At 38.9% G+C, this 12,491-nt stretch overlaps 1 protein-coding gene across 3 annotated transcripts in view; it reads right to left on the minus strand.

Moving 5' to 3' along the window:
• Ptprr (protein tyrosine phosphatase receptor type R) overlaps positions 1–12,491 on the minus strand; it is a 198,503-nt gene that overhangs the window by 110,638 nt on the left and 75,374 nt on the right. Inside the window, exon 1 of one of the 3 annotated variants that reach the window (XM_090328251.1) lies at positions 104–220. The exons of the other annotated variants lie outside the window; for them this stretch is intronic. Within the exon in view, the coding sequence (XP_090184377.1) occupies positions 104–136 (33 nt within the window). The 5' untranslated portion in view covers positions 137–220. Of the gene's footprint in view, positions 1–103; positions 221–12,491 lie in introns of those variants that run through there. 3 annotated transcript variants of the gene reach the window in all.

Below are 12,491 nucleotides of genomic sequence, written 5' to 3' on the forward strand. Positions count from 1 at the left end.
ACCACAAGCAAATACAGACATAAAATCACAACATTCACCCTTCCCACCTCACAGTACCACACAGACCATCCCAAACTTTCCCTATGGTGAAGGATTCTCTTACCTGGTTGGAAATTGACTGGCTGTTGTGATGCATTTGGCTTCCATTTGTCCTCTGTGTTATTTCCTCACTACAGCAAGTCACAAGGAGGATAAAGCTTTCTAAGCTCACGAGCTGAGAGAAAGCCTCATTTAGTCACCTGCAGGTAACTGCCTGCTACTATTTCTAGAGACATGCCTGATCCCAGGTCTACGGTAGCATCCTGCACTTTCCCAGGAGGCGCCTCAGGTGCTGCTGTTTCAACAGTTTACTAGCAGTACAATTCATGGTGTTATTTTTTTTTCATGGTAATTAACAAAATTGTAAGATGAGAGCATTTTGGGCTGCAGACAAGGTAGGTTGCTGTTGCATGAGGGACTTACCCTCCCCCTCCCCCATTTTTTTTTTTTTTTACTTGAAAAGAAAATTGGATATTCACTGGGCCATGGCATAATAAATGTGAAGTTCTTTGAAAAGTTCTAGGATTTCCATTTAAAATTTCCTGGGAGGTGCTAGGGCATATTTCGATGTCTCACGTTAGTTAACCTCACCACAATGTAGAGATTATTATTCATCTTTTTACTGATGGAGAGATTTTAAGTGGTTTATGTAGAGTTCAAGTAAAGAATCTGGGATTTGAGTCTGGGTTGGATTGATTTTGAAATACATCATTCCCTACTGCCTACCATGCCAAATGCATACTATCCTGATTTAATGCAAATGGATTTTAGATAGATAATTGTTGAGATTATTATTAGTAGAAAATCTTTGCTTGCAATATAGGATGAAACAAAAGTAGCATTTCAACAAAACTTAATTACTTGTACTTTACTGGAGGCAAAGTGAATGGATTTTTAAAAAAATATATAAAAATACAATAGTGCACTCTTTTTTATTTTTTATTTTTTGGAGGTCATGGGGCTTTAACTCTGGGCCTGGGCGCTGTCCCTGAGCACTTCAGCTGAAGGCTACTACACTACCCCCAGGCCTGGATGTTGTCCCTAAGCTCTTCAGCTCAAGGCTACTCCCCTATCCCTTGAGCTACAGCCCCACTTCCTGGTGTGTCTCACCATCTTTTGTGCCGGGGCTGGGTTTGAATCTCTGTCCTCAGATCTCAGCCTCCTGAGTAGTTAGGGTTACCGGAAAGAGCCACCGAGCCTGCTAATAGTACACACTTGAGAGTCTAAAAAATGTTTGTGGCTTTTGATCTACCTAATGGCCCAATTTCCTACCTGTACATGTAATCTTAATGAAATTACTTCAATAAATAAAAACTAAGCAGGCACAAAGATTTTCTTTACAACATTACAGTAGAACAAAATCAGAGGCAACTGAAATGAACATCAATAAAACAAAGGATAAGTAAATTATGGCACATCAGTGGGAGCTAATTGTCTAATTTTCCCTCTTCCTGAAACATTTATTTACCTTCTTATTGGATCTTCTTATTCTGCCTTCAAATATGTTAGTGATAGTTCTCATATTAAAGTGAAAGCAAAATAAACAAGCCCTTCTCATCCAGCTACCATTCCCTTTCTTACTTTAGTTTCAAACAAGACATCACATTAGGCTGAAAATGTGGCTCAGTGATAGAGTGCTTGCCTAGCATGCATGAAACCCTGGGTTCAATTACTCAGTACCACATAAGCAGAAAAGGCCAAAAGTGGCATTGCGGTTCAAATGGTAGAATGCTAGCCTTGAGCAAAAAGAAGTTCAAGCACAGGGCCCAGGTCTGGCCAAAAAGAAAAGACATCACATTATCCATATTTGTCTTTTTAATTCCTCTTCCTTTGTACTCGTATTGTATAGACAGAGTCTTAGAACAGCAGGAGCCTCCCAAAATATCAGGTCTAGCTTCTCATTCTAACAAACACAAATAAAAAGAATGGTAAAATGTAGGACAGGATTTTAATCAAAATGGCCATTTTTGGAAGAAGGAAATGAAACATTTTAGCTTAGCTTCTGGGTATTAGCATGAACTTTAGCTTTAAACAGAATAAGAATTGGGGGATAGGGATAGTTAAGCAGCCTTGGTTATACTGAGGTCTGGTTGATCATTATCACTATTCTGGTTCTGCAAAGTGGCCCTAGAGAAGTCCTTATCACACAAGAAACAATCTGGTTTCCAGGAGAGGACTGCCCCTGCTGAAGGGAGGGTATGTCTTCATAGAGTGATCACCTGTGAGGCTTTGTTCTACCTGGAATGCAGGTGACCTCATGTTTAGGACAGTGATTAGAGACTTTCAGGGCTCTGAAATAGGGTATAGTAAAAGCTAAGGTAACATACTTCAGTGACCAGTATCTTTGTGCCCTCAGCACTAAAGAGGAGATGAGATCATAGGTTGAGTGGCTTCCATTTTTAGACACACACTCCTTGAATGCCTGTGTGTACTGCTTGAATGCACTATGCCTATGTGTACTACAGCAGGGGACAGGGGAGGATGAAGGCCGAGATGCCAGGCTTCCATCCTGGCATTCTTGTGCCCACAAACGAGGAGTCTGAGATCCTCGTGAGAAGTCAGTGCTTTGCAGCACTAACTTCTAAGTAACCATTACAGTGCTGGCCAATTGAGTACTGCACTGTAAACGATACAGAATCGAGTGGTCATTCCTCTGTTCTCATCTTAGTCTCTCAGCACACTTGGACGCAGACACTTCCTTTCTCCTCCTTCCTGATGCTCTTTCCTTATTAGCCTTTCTGGACACCTCCTTTGCATAGGGTTGGCTGTCCCTTTTCAAGTCTACTTTGCCTACTCTTCTTCACCTTTGGGATAGCCCATGGTTCAAGGCTTGGTTTATTCTGTTTTTCTAAACTACAGTGTCATATTAACCAGGGCCCCTCCCTTTCTCAGAGCTCAAGACTGGCCTATATAATTGCATACTGGACATATATAGATGGGTAACCTCATCTTTTCTAAGTTCAAATCCTGACTCCCTTACCCAGGCCACTTCTTCACCAAATATGTTCTCCTGCATTTCTCACCCTGAGTCCAAATTGGCAACTTCCACCAAGTATCTAGTGCTCAGGTTAAACCCAACTAACTAACCTGTGCTCCCCTGCTCAGAACATATACTTAAAAGGTAAATAACAAAAATGAACAACAGAGACTGGAGGTATGACCTAGTGGTAGAGTGCTTGCCTAGCATGTGTAAATCCCTGGTTCAATACCTGACTACCACATACACAGAAGTGGTGCTGTGGCTCAAGTGGTAGATCACTAGCCTTGAGCAAAGAATGCTCATGGACAATGCCCAGGACCTGAGTTCAAGCACTAGAACTGGTAAATAAATAAATAGAACAACAAAAAACTCCAAACATCATTCTTATAGTCTTCCTTTCTCTCAATTCCCACAGGCAGTAATAATTAAATCAGCTCCCCCTTTGAGCAACATTCCAAAGGAGGTCACTTCTGCCTGTCTCCATCATCATGACCTAATTTCCATTAGCATGGGCTGAGGTGACACTCTGATATTCTGGCTCTCCCTCTGTCCTGAACAGACAATTTCTTCACAAAGCTAGAACAATTTTTGATTTAAAAATCTTTGTAATTGATGAGGTTTTTTTGTTTAGACAAATTATCATCATATAGCTTAGGTAGACTTTGAACTCATAATCTTCCCACAGCTTTCCTAGTTCTGGATTAGTAGGCATGTAATACTCACTGCATTTGGTTCAGGGTGACATTTTTTTCACCTACACATCAGATCATGTCAGTACTTCCCTAATTTTCAGGGAGATTATGTTTCTTCCGAAAGTAACTTTACCTTTAGGCATGGCCCTACTTGTTCTCCTGGATAGCAGCTTTTTGCCTCCCACCTTCCACTACTCTTCCCCTTACTCTTCAAATATATCCATATCCCTCAGATGTCGGTTTGGACTCCTTCACTGTTAGAAATTCATTTTCTTGGACACATGCATGGCTTAGCTACTTGCTCTATTTCAGCTCTAGCAATGCCTTGGCAGAAATGCTTTCCAAACCAGATTATGTCAAATATTATCTTTCATGTCACTGTCTGCTTCTTCACCCTGTGTGATGACTTTTCCCATTGGTACCTTTCATCCATGATAGGTTACACAGAGTTCCTATTACAAAGAATGCTTCAAGGCAGAAGGATTTGGGCAGTTCAGCTTCCTGATGATCCACAGTGTCTAGACAACACTTGGCTCACGGCAAAAGCTCAAGAAGTATCTTTTGGATGAATAAAGAAGATCTGCAATGTATTAGTGGGGAAAATAAGCATAATTCAAGGTATTGTATGTACTTGAAGTATAATTACATAAGTATGTTAAAGCATATGATGATAGAAAACATTCAAATAGTTGTAGGTAATGGAATTTGAGTAAAATGTTATATTGTTGGATGACTTTCAAAGACTTTTAAACTATAAAATTACCATGTATATCTGGTAAATTATAGCAGTTGGCAGTTACAGTGAGTATAGCCGATCTTCTGGCAGAATAACTAGCTTCAACAACATGTATCAGAGGAAAATAACCACCGTGATTTCAGAGTTAATACCCTCCTTGTTATATTTGAACATTACCTTCCATTCTGAATCACCCACCAGTTAAATTCAACAACGCAAGAGTCAGCACATCTAGTCTGAAGCATAGCTCTTCTACTTAATCGGTGCTTGAACTTGACCTCTTAAGGTCAATCTCCTTATCTGAGAGGAGATGGTTAATTGAATACATTAGTGTTAAGGAGAACATTAATTGAAGTAATGTTTCTAAAGTATGTGGTTTGTTGTCTGCAACCGAATAGGCACTGGACAAATGTTACTCAATCTTTCAGTTATTACTAACCTAGAAAGATATGGTTACTTCCATTTTATAGTGAAGACATAGTAATTCAAAGTTTCTTATCATAATCCAGTTGCCCTATTATGAACACCACCTTGTGCAGAGAGCACTAAGGGTTATTGCTTAGTATGGTAACACATGTTTGGTTTCTTATCTAGATCATAAGTAACCAATAGTGGCATCTCATTTCATTTGGCTATTTATTTAAAATGTAGAGAATAAATTATAGCTACTTTCAAAATAATTTCAAACTTTTAAATTTTCAGTAATTTCCAATTGGTCACATAAGGTTAAGTGTTAAGAAAACACTAAATTATATGTATGAACTGACTTCTACTGTGAGTCACAAGTGAACTGTATTTCCTCACTAATGAATGACAACAAAGTTTGAAGAAATGAAGGAGGAGAAGGTAAAGAGTTTAGCCAGCTACATTGTCTTTAGAATACCTACAGGCACCACATGAATATTCTGGAATTTTCTGTGGAAGTTTTTTAATTCAGACATGATCACAGTTTTGAGACATATTTTATTTAAAAATGTGTTTATTGAGAAATCTAGTCTCAAACACTATATACAAAATATGAAAGTGACTACTTCAAATGATCTTGTATCCACCAGAATTTCTTCAAGCTGGAAATACTCATGTGTCTATTTCTCTGAGCCATTAAGGAGTCATTAAGGACAAAGAATCTGTGCTGAGAGAACTGAGGGCTGTGTCTCCAAAAAGGGGCTTAAGGATAATGGACTGGAGTTCAACAGGTGGATTTAAGAAGTGAAATGAAAGGGAAGTGAGGAGGAAAACAGGTTCAGACTTGCCCCTGGACTCTGGAGGAATGAGGCTGAAACAAAAACAAACCACACCTCCCCCAAACAAACAACAAATACACACATGCCAAAACCTTCACTGTATTTGGGCAGTTGTGTAACCAAGGGTGTCAGAGGGGAGATGGAGAAGCAGCCCTGCCATTGGTGAATACAGTGAAGAGCTCCACCCAGTGGGGGATGCAACCAGCTTAGCAGCACACATGGGTCCTTAATGCTGAACCTCAGCAGCAGCAGCAGCCAGGGCAGGGAGCAATAGCCACTGGCAGATAACATCACTGCCAATGCTGACTTCAATTCCTTAGGCACAAGACACTCCAGAGCAGGTGCCTGAGGATGAGTAAACAAACCTTGGCCCTGCATCTGTCATGCAAAGTTAAAATAATCGTGTTCCTTGCGAGAATGCTGGTTTCTTTTAGTGATTTCCAGCAAACAGCAGGTGGGAGAACTGGTGACAGTCCATGAACAGGGTGTGGGGAGGTGAGTGGCAAGAAAGCTGCAGCAATCTCTCTTAGAATGCCAGACTTATTGTCATACTGGTATGGGTTGGTTTATGAGATGATTTTGTTTTGTTGGTTTGCTTTTGAAATGCCATATATTCCAATATGCTATTCTCACTATTACTTCCCAATCCATTCACTTTCATTTAGACTTATTTGTTTACTTATGTATTATTGGTTGATTGATTGACCAATGTACTGTAATTTGAACCTTTGCTGGGGAGACTGTGTATATTGAGCCACATGTCAATCTCCTTGAGTCTCAGTTTAAATGATTTTTATTCAGAGATTCTTTTGTGACACCTTCAGTTTTAAATCAATTAAGTCTTCTATTCCCTAACCAGAGATTCTTTCCAAATGAAACTAATGCAAAATATTTCTTACGGTCTCAAAAAAGTTCACCCAGGTAGTTAAGATGTTGGAATAGTTTTAGAACACAATAAGAGATGAAATCAATCTTTGATGATTTTTCTACCAAGCCATGAATGAACATTTCCCAGTAATTCTGGAATAAAAGCCACTTCTCACCCACTGAATGTGAAAGAGCAACTTCATGCTGATAATTAACTCACCAGAATTCTTGTGAGCACATACATTTTTTAAGTTTTCAGTACAGTGTGATAAAAATGTAGCTGGGTCATTCATTATTCATATACTCCATCAGAATGTGTATAAAAACCAGTTCTGTTCTACTGGGTGTAAACTTGAGAAACCCATAAGTACCTCAGAATTTATTGTTCCATTTATTCCAAAGAGATTCATCTCCAATTAACCACCAAAAAATTGAAAGTGGTGCTGTGGCTCAAGAGGTAGAGCAATAGCCTTGAGCTGAAGAGTTCAGGGACAATGCCTAGGCCCAGAGTTCAAGCTCCATGATCAAAAAAAAGTTACAAATATATTGGTTATCAAATAGGTCCTATTTGATGTACATTCTTTCCAGTGTTTCATTTTTGAGTCTTGCTGGTTATTAAGTATTTTCAAGGAAGGCAATCATTAAATAATGAATTAAAAAAATAAGCGAGTCTTATGTGTTCAAAATGTATTTTGTAGAGCCGGGAGTTTGGCCTAGTGGTAGAGTGCTTGCCTAGCATGCACGAAGACCGGGGTTCAATTCCTAGGTACCACATACATAGAAAAAAGCCGGAAGTGGTGCTGAGGCTCAAGTGGTGGAGCTCTAGCCTTGAGAAAGTCCAAGAACAGTGCTCAGGCCCTGAGCTCAAGCACAGGACTGGCAAAAAAAAAATGTATTTTGTAGATTTCAGTAGCAGATAATGTGTTTTCCTTTTCATGTGATGAGCCTGACAAGTATAATAAGAGTGAGTTTATGTGAACTGCATCAGTGTACGCATTTTTCCATCTTTTAGTTTTCTCAGCCACGTAAATAAACATTGGCTCTGTGATTGTGAATTAGAGTACCAATTAGTATGCTTACCTTTAAGGCAAAATATATATGTGATGTGTAAAAGTGTTTTGGGCTAACATAATCAGGTAATTTATCAGTGCTAAAAGTAATCATGGGAACTAAGGAAAATTACATGCATTAGCAAATTTCTTCAACCTGTTTCGTGCATTGGGCCAATGATTCACTAAGATAGAAAACACTTTCTTTCCATTTGAGCATTTACATTACTAAGGGCTTACAATCCATGTCAAGAGAACCAGAAAGTAAGTAAACTGAACGCTACATAGGTTATGCAATAGTAACTGCCAGGCACTGGTGGCTTATACTTGTCTGTAACCCCAATCAAGAGTCTGAGCTCTGAGGATAGAAATTTGATGCAAGCTGCTTACTATGTCCCAGCCATCATCTATGAGTACAGTGAATACACCAATAGATCAACTCATCTCCATAATAACCTCTGGAGGGCGTGAGGGTACACACTTGTAGTTTCAGTGATCAGGAGGTAAAGGCAGGCGGGGAGATTGTGAGTTTGATGTCAACCTGCACTATCTAGAAGACATTCTCAAAACAAAAGCTAAACAACCAAACTAAACCACACCAAACCAATCAATAAAACAAATGAAAACAAAAGAAAATCTTCAGAGTGGGCACAATCATTTACCAGTACCATTTACCAATATCATTTAGCAGAGAGGAAACTGAGGCTCAAGAGCATTAATGATCTCTAAAAGTTATGTGTCCATTAAGTTATGCACATTTCTCTCCCTCCATATAAAATGAATGATATTAGCATAGAGAAGATTATATTTAAATTACGTTTAACCACTATTGCATGAAGACATTCTAACGTCTATGTAAGGAGTTCTGAAAATATAGATTATAACTTGACTTTCTACTTCCTGTAGAAGTTGGGCAGCAGTTAGAATCATAAGTGTTCAGCTTTCTTAACTCTATATGTATGGAATAAAATTCTATATTCTTAATCTTTTTTTTAGTCTGTTGTCAGGCTTAAACTCAGGGCTTGGGTGTCATCCCTGAGCTAGCAAGACTAGCACTCTACCACTTTGAGCCACAGTGTTTTGGTAGTTATTGGAGATAAGAGTCTCATGGACTTTCCTGAGTGGGGTCGCATTAAATCAGGATCTGTGCCTCCTGAGTCGCTAGGTTTGTTGGCATGATCCAGCTAGAATTCTATATTCATTTCTAATTTTACTTTCTTTTTGCCAGTCCTGGGACTTGAACTCAGGGTCTGGGTACTGTCCTTGAGCTTTCTCAAGGCTAGCACTCTACCACTTGAGCCATGGCACCACTTCCAGATTTTTCAATTTACATGGTACTGAGGAATTGAACCCAGGACTTCATGCATGCTAGGCAAGCACTTTACCACTACACCACATTCCCAGCCCTGATTCTACATTCTTAAAGCTCATTGTGGTGATTAGTTTTGTCAACTTGGCTGAGCCACAGGGTTCCCAGATATTTAGTTAAACATTAGTCTTGTGTGATTAAGAAGACATTTCTGATTGAAATTACATTTGAATCAGGAGACTGAGTAAAGTAGATTATATTCTCTAATTTGCACAGGCCTCTTCCAGCTTGAGGATGTAGAATCACTCTTATCTGATTCACTCATATGAGTTAAGTCAATCAGACTTAAACTCAGACTGGAATTTACATCCTTGTCTCTCTGGTTATCAGAACTTTGGAGGTAGAGTGAAATTATCCTTTTGATGTTTCTTATTGAAAATTTAAAAATTCTCAGCCTTTAGCAGTATGGCAGTCAATTTTGAATAGTAAATCTCTCTACCCTCCTTCACCTCCAAATTCTACCTTTTTGTGTTTTTTTTTCCCCTCCAAAGAACTCAGAGTAATTCAATCATCAAATAATACTGAAAATCCATGATACATAGCTTTTCCAAAGGTGTTAAGGGTAAACTGCTTCCTCTGTACCCTGCATGCACTTGTAGAGAGTTTTGGCTTCCTTCCTGAAGATAGGAAGGGAAAGCAGATGGTATGGAGTACGTTGTGAGCGCCAAATACAGTATTTCTGAGCAACTTAATAAGAGTTATCATTAACCAACATTGCTGAACAGAATTATTCTGCAACCTAAATACTTGTCACCTGTGACCTCAGCTCCCTCATCTAACAGCAACAATACAACACAAAAAGTTAGATTATACAGAGTTCACACCGAAAGAAAGCATAATGGATTAACATAATTATTTAATGACTCATAAAACAAGGCAGAACCAGCTATTTTAACAGCTGTCTTTGCAAATATAATTGGTGAGATTGAAAACCTTTATAATAATAATATTTTTACAGATTCTCTTTCATGAGTTACAAAATACTATATGTTACTCCACCACTATCCTCCCAATCTCAGCCCCCAAGTAGACAGAATTATAGCATCAGGATGAAAAAGTCCAGCACTTGACTTATGGTGGCTTTGTATGCAGTTCCTGGGGGTTCTACTAGGGATGTGAGGAAGATAAAAATGTTCATAGGAAAACAGAATATGGTCCCACACATATAAGGAAAGATAGTATGTGAAGAAAAAGATTCTTCACCACACCCCATCACCTACCAGAAGGCAAAGCAATTTCTTTGTTGTTGTTGTTGGTTGTGGAGCTTGGACACTGGGCCTGGGTGCTATCACTGAGCTCTTCAGCTCAAGGCTACCGTCCTACCCCTCAAACCACAGTGCTACTTCTGGTGGTTAATTGGAGCTAAGAGTCTCATGATCTTTAGTACCCTGCCTGGCTTTGAACTGAGATCCTCAGATCTCAGCCTCCTGAGTAGCTAGGATTACAGCATGAGCTGTTTGGCTGCAATTTCTTTTTTTCTAAGTTCCATTAGGAAATGTCTACATAGGTTAATGAGGAAATATAGAACCAATGATCATTCTAGAGGATTCAACCCATCCATCTTCCTGACCACAGTTAAGCTGCAAACTTATGTGTATACATATGTTTACATATGTGGCAGGAACTAGTAAGAAAATTAAGGAACCATTCTTTATTTGGGAGAAGGCAAGTATTTGTCAACTTAGGGCTTATAAATAGGATCAGAGGGCTGGGCTCTGGCTCAGTGGTGTAGTGTTTGCTCAGCATACACAAAGCCCTGGGTTTTATCTCCTGCACCATAAGAGGAATGAAGGTCAAGAAGAGAGGAAAGGAGGAGGGAAATAGCACTAAAATCAGTCTGTTGTATGACATCAAGAGTGTTTTATATTTTGTGACCCTGATGCCTCTATAATTTCATCTATCCTAGCGTGTGTGTGTGTGTGTGTGTGTGTGTGTGTGTGTGTGTGTGTGTGTGTGTAAAACTCTAAATATGGGCTCTTTAAACCTCATAGGCTCTTTATAGTGGAGTTGCTTGCTTGGCTACTTTGTTTTAGCATGTGAAGACCTCCTGTTCCCCCGACCCCTTACAAGCTAATTAAGTAAGAAGTAAACTTACCCACCCTTTCATGGCCAAACAATCACAATATCCATATGGTTCAGTGCAATTTAAGAAACTTTGCTGAAGGCCACACAAGAAGTGAATGACAGAAATGGGATTAGAGTATGTCTGTTTTCTCTTTCTGGCTGCCACCATACCACCCACTAACTTCAACCTAAAAACCTTTTGCTGACAGCCTGATTGACCACGTGAGTATGTTGTACTCTCTGGAACTTGCAGTGCTGTTTGTAAGAACTCAAGTTTCAATGTGATTGTTGTTACAGAAAGTTTTAGGTTTTCAGACTATCCACTGTAAAAATTTGGAAACATAGTGGAATAAAAAAATCAAAGACCTATTTCTATTCACTACAAGAGAGTGACTAGTATTTTATGTATCTTTCCCTAAGTACCTTTTATCACACATAAATATTATATATACTTGACATGATTAAAGACATTTTCTTATAGAAACAGTCTTCTACTTAGGATAGAATCTTTTCATTTTCATTTAATAGATGACTCTACTTCCTAAGTTTTAAAAGTATGGGTTTATTTTTATTGTATAATGATTTTAAACTTCATTTAATCAATATTTTTTGGTGGTTATTTGTGCCATTTTCATTTTTTCCTGTAGCATTCTTTGGACAAACTCGCATTACCTTCTGATAACTGACAGAACCAAAATGACTGTGTCAAAGCCTGTATTTTTTTTTTCCAGTCCTGGGGCTTGAACTTAGGGTCTGAGCACTGTCCATGGACACTTTTTGCTCAAGGCTAGCACCCTGCCACTTGAGCCACAGCACCACTTCTGGACTTTTCTGAGTATGTGGTACCGAGGAATTGAACCCAGGGCTTCATGCATGCTAAGCAAGCACTCTACCACTAAGCTACGCTCTCAGCCCAAAGCTTGTATTTTTTGAAGGACCTTTGGTGATTTTGTCCGATTGCCCTTCAGGGAGATTGTAATGTATTCATTTTCTTTTTTTTTTATTGTAATTAGTAAAAGGGTTACATGATATTTGCCAGATAGAAGGTGCATTAATTCACATACATTGATACCCTTTCACATGTCTTGGTACCCGTTTCCCTCCCCCCCCACACCCCCCACCCGTCTTGGTTTTCCTCCCTTCCCTATCAAATTTCAAATATCCAAATACAAATAAATTCAATTTATCAGATAACAAAGTGAGATATCACCAACAGTTTAGTAGTATGAGATGGCTGGTACATGCTAAATACAGGCTCAACCTTTGAGCTATATACCCTCTCCCCTGCTTTCCTCTTAATAATGTTTTTGTATACTGAAGATCAGATGGTTTATTTCCATTTCTACAGTAATTCTACGATGGTGCTTATTGTTTCTAGGTATATAAAATACTCTTATTTTATTTTACCTTAGAATTCATTCATTTTTTCAGAGTGCAGGTGTGAACAATAA

Source organism: Megascapheus bottae, chromosome 2 (genome assembly GCF_031878675.1).
Source record: "Megascapheus bottae isolate mThoBot1 chromosome 2, mThoBot2.hap1, whole genome shotgun sequence".
In the NCBI taxonomy this organism is placed as follows: domain Eukaryota; kingdom Metazoa; phylum Chordata; class Mammalia; order Rodentia; family Geomyidae; genus Megascapheus; species Megascapheus bottae.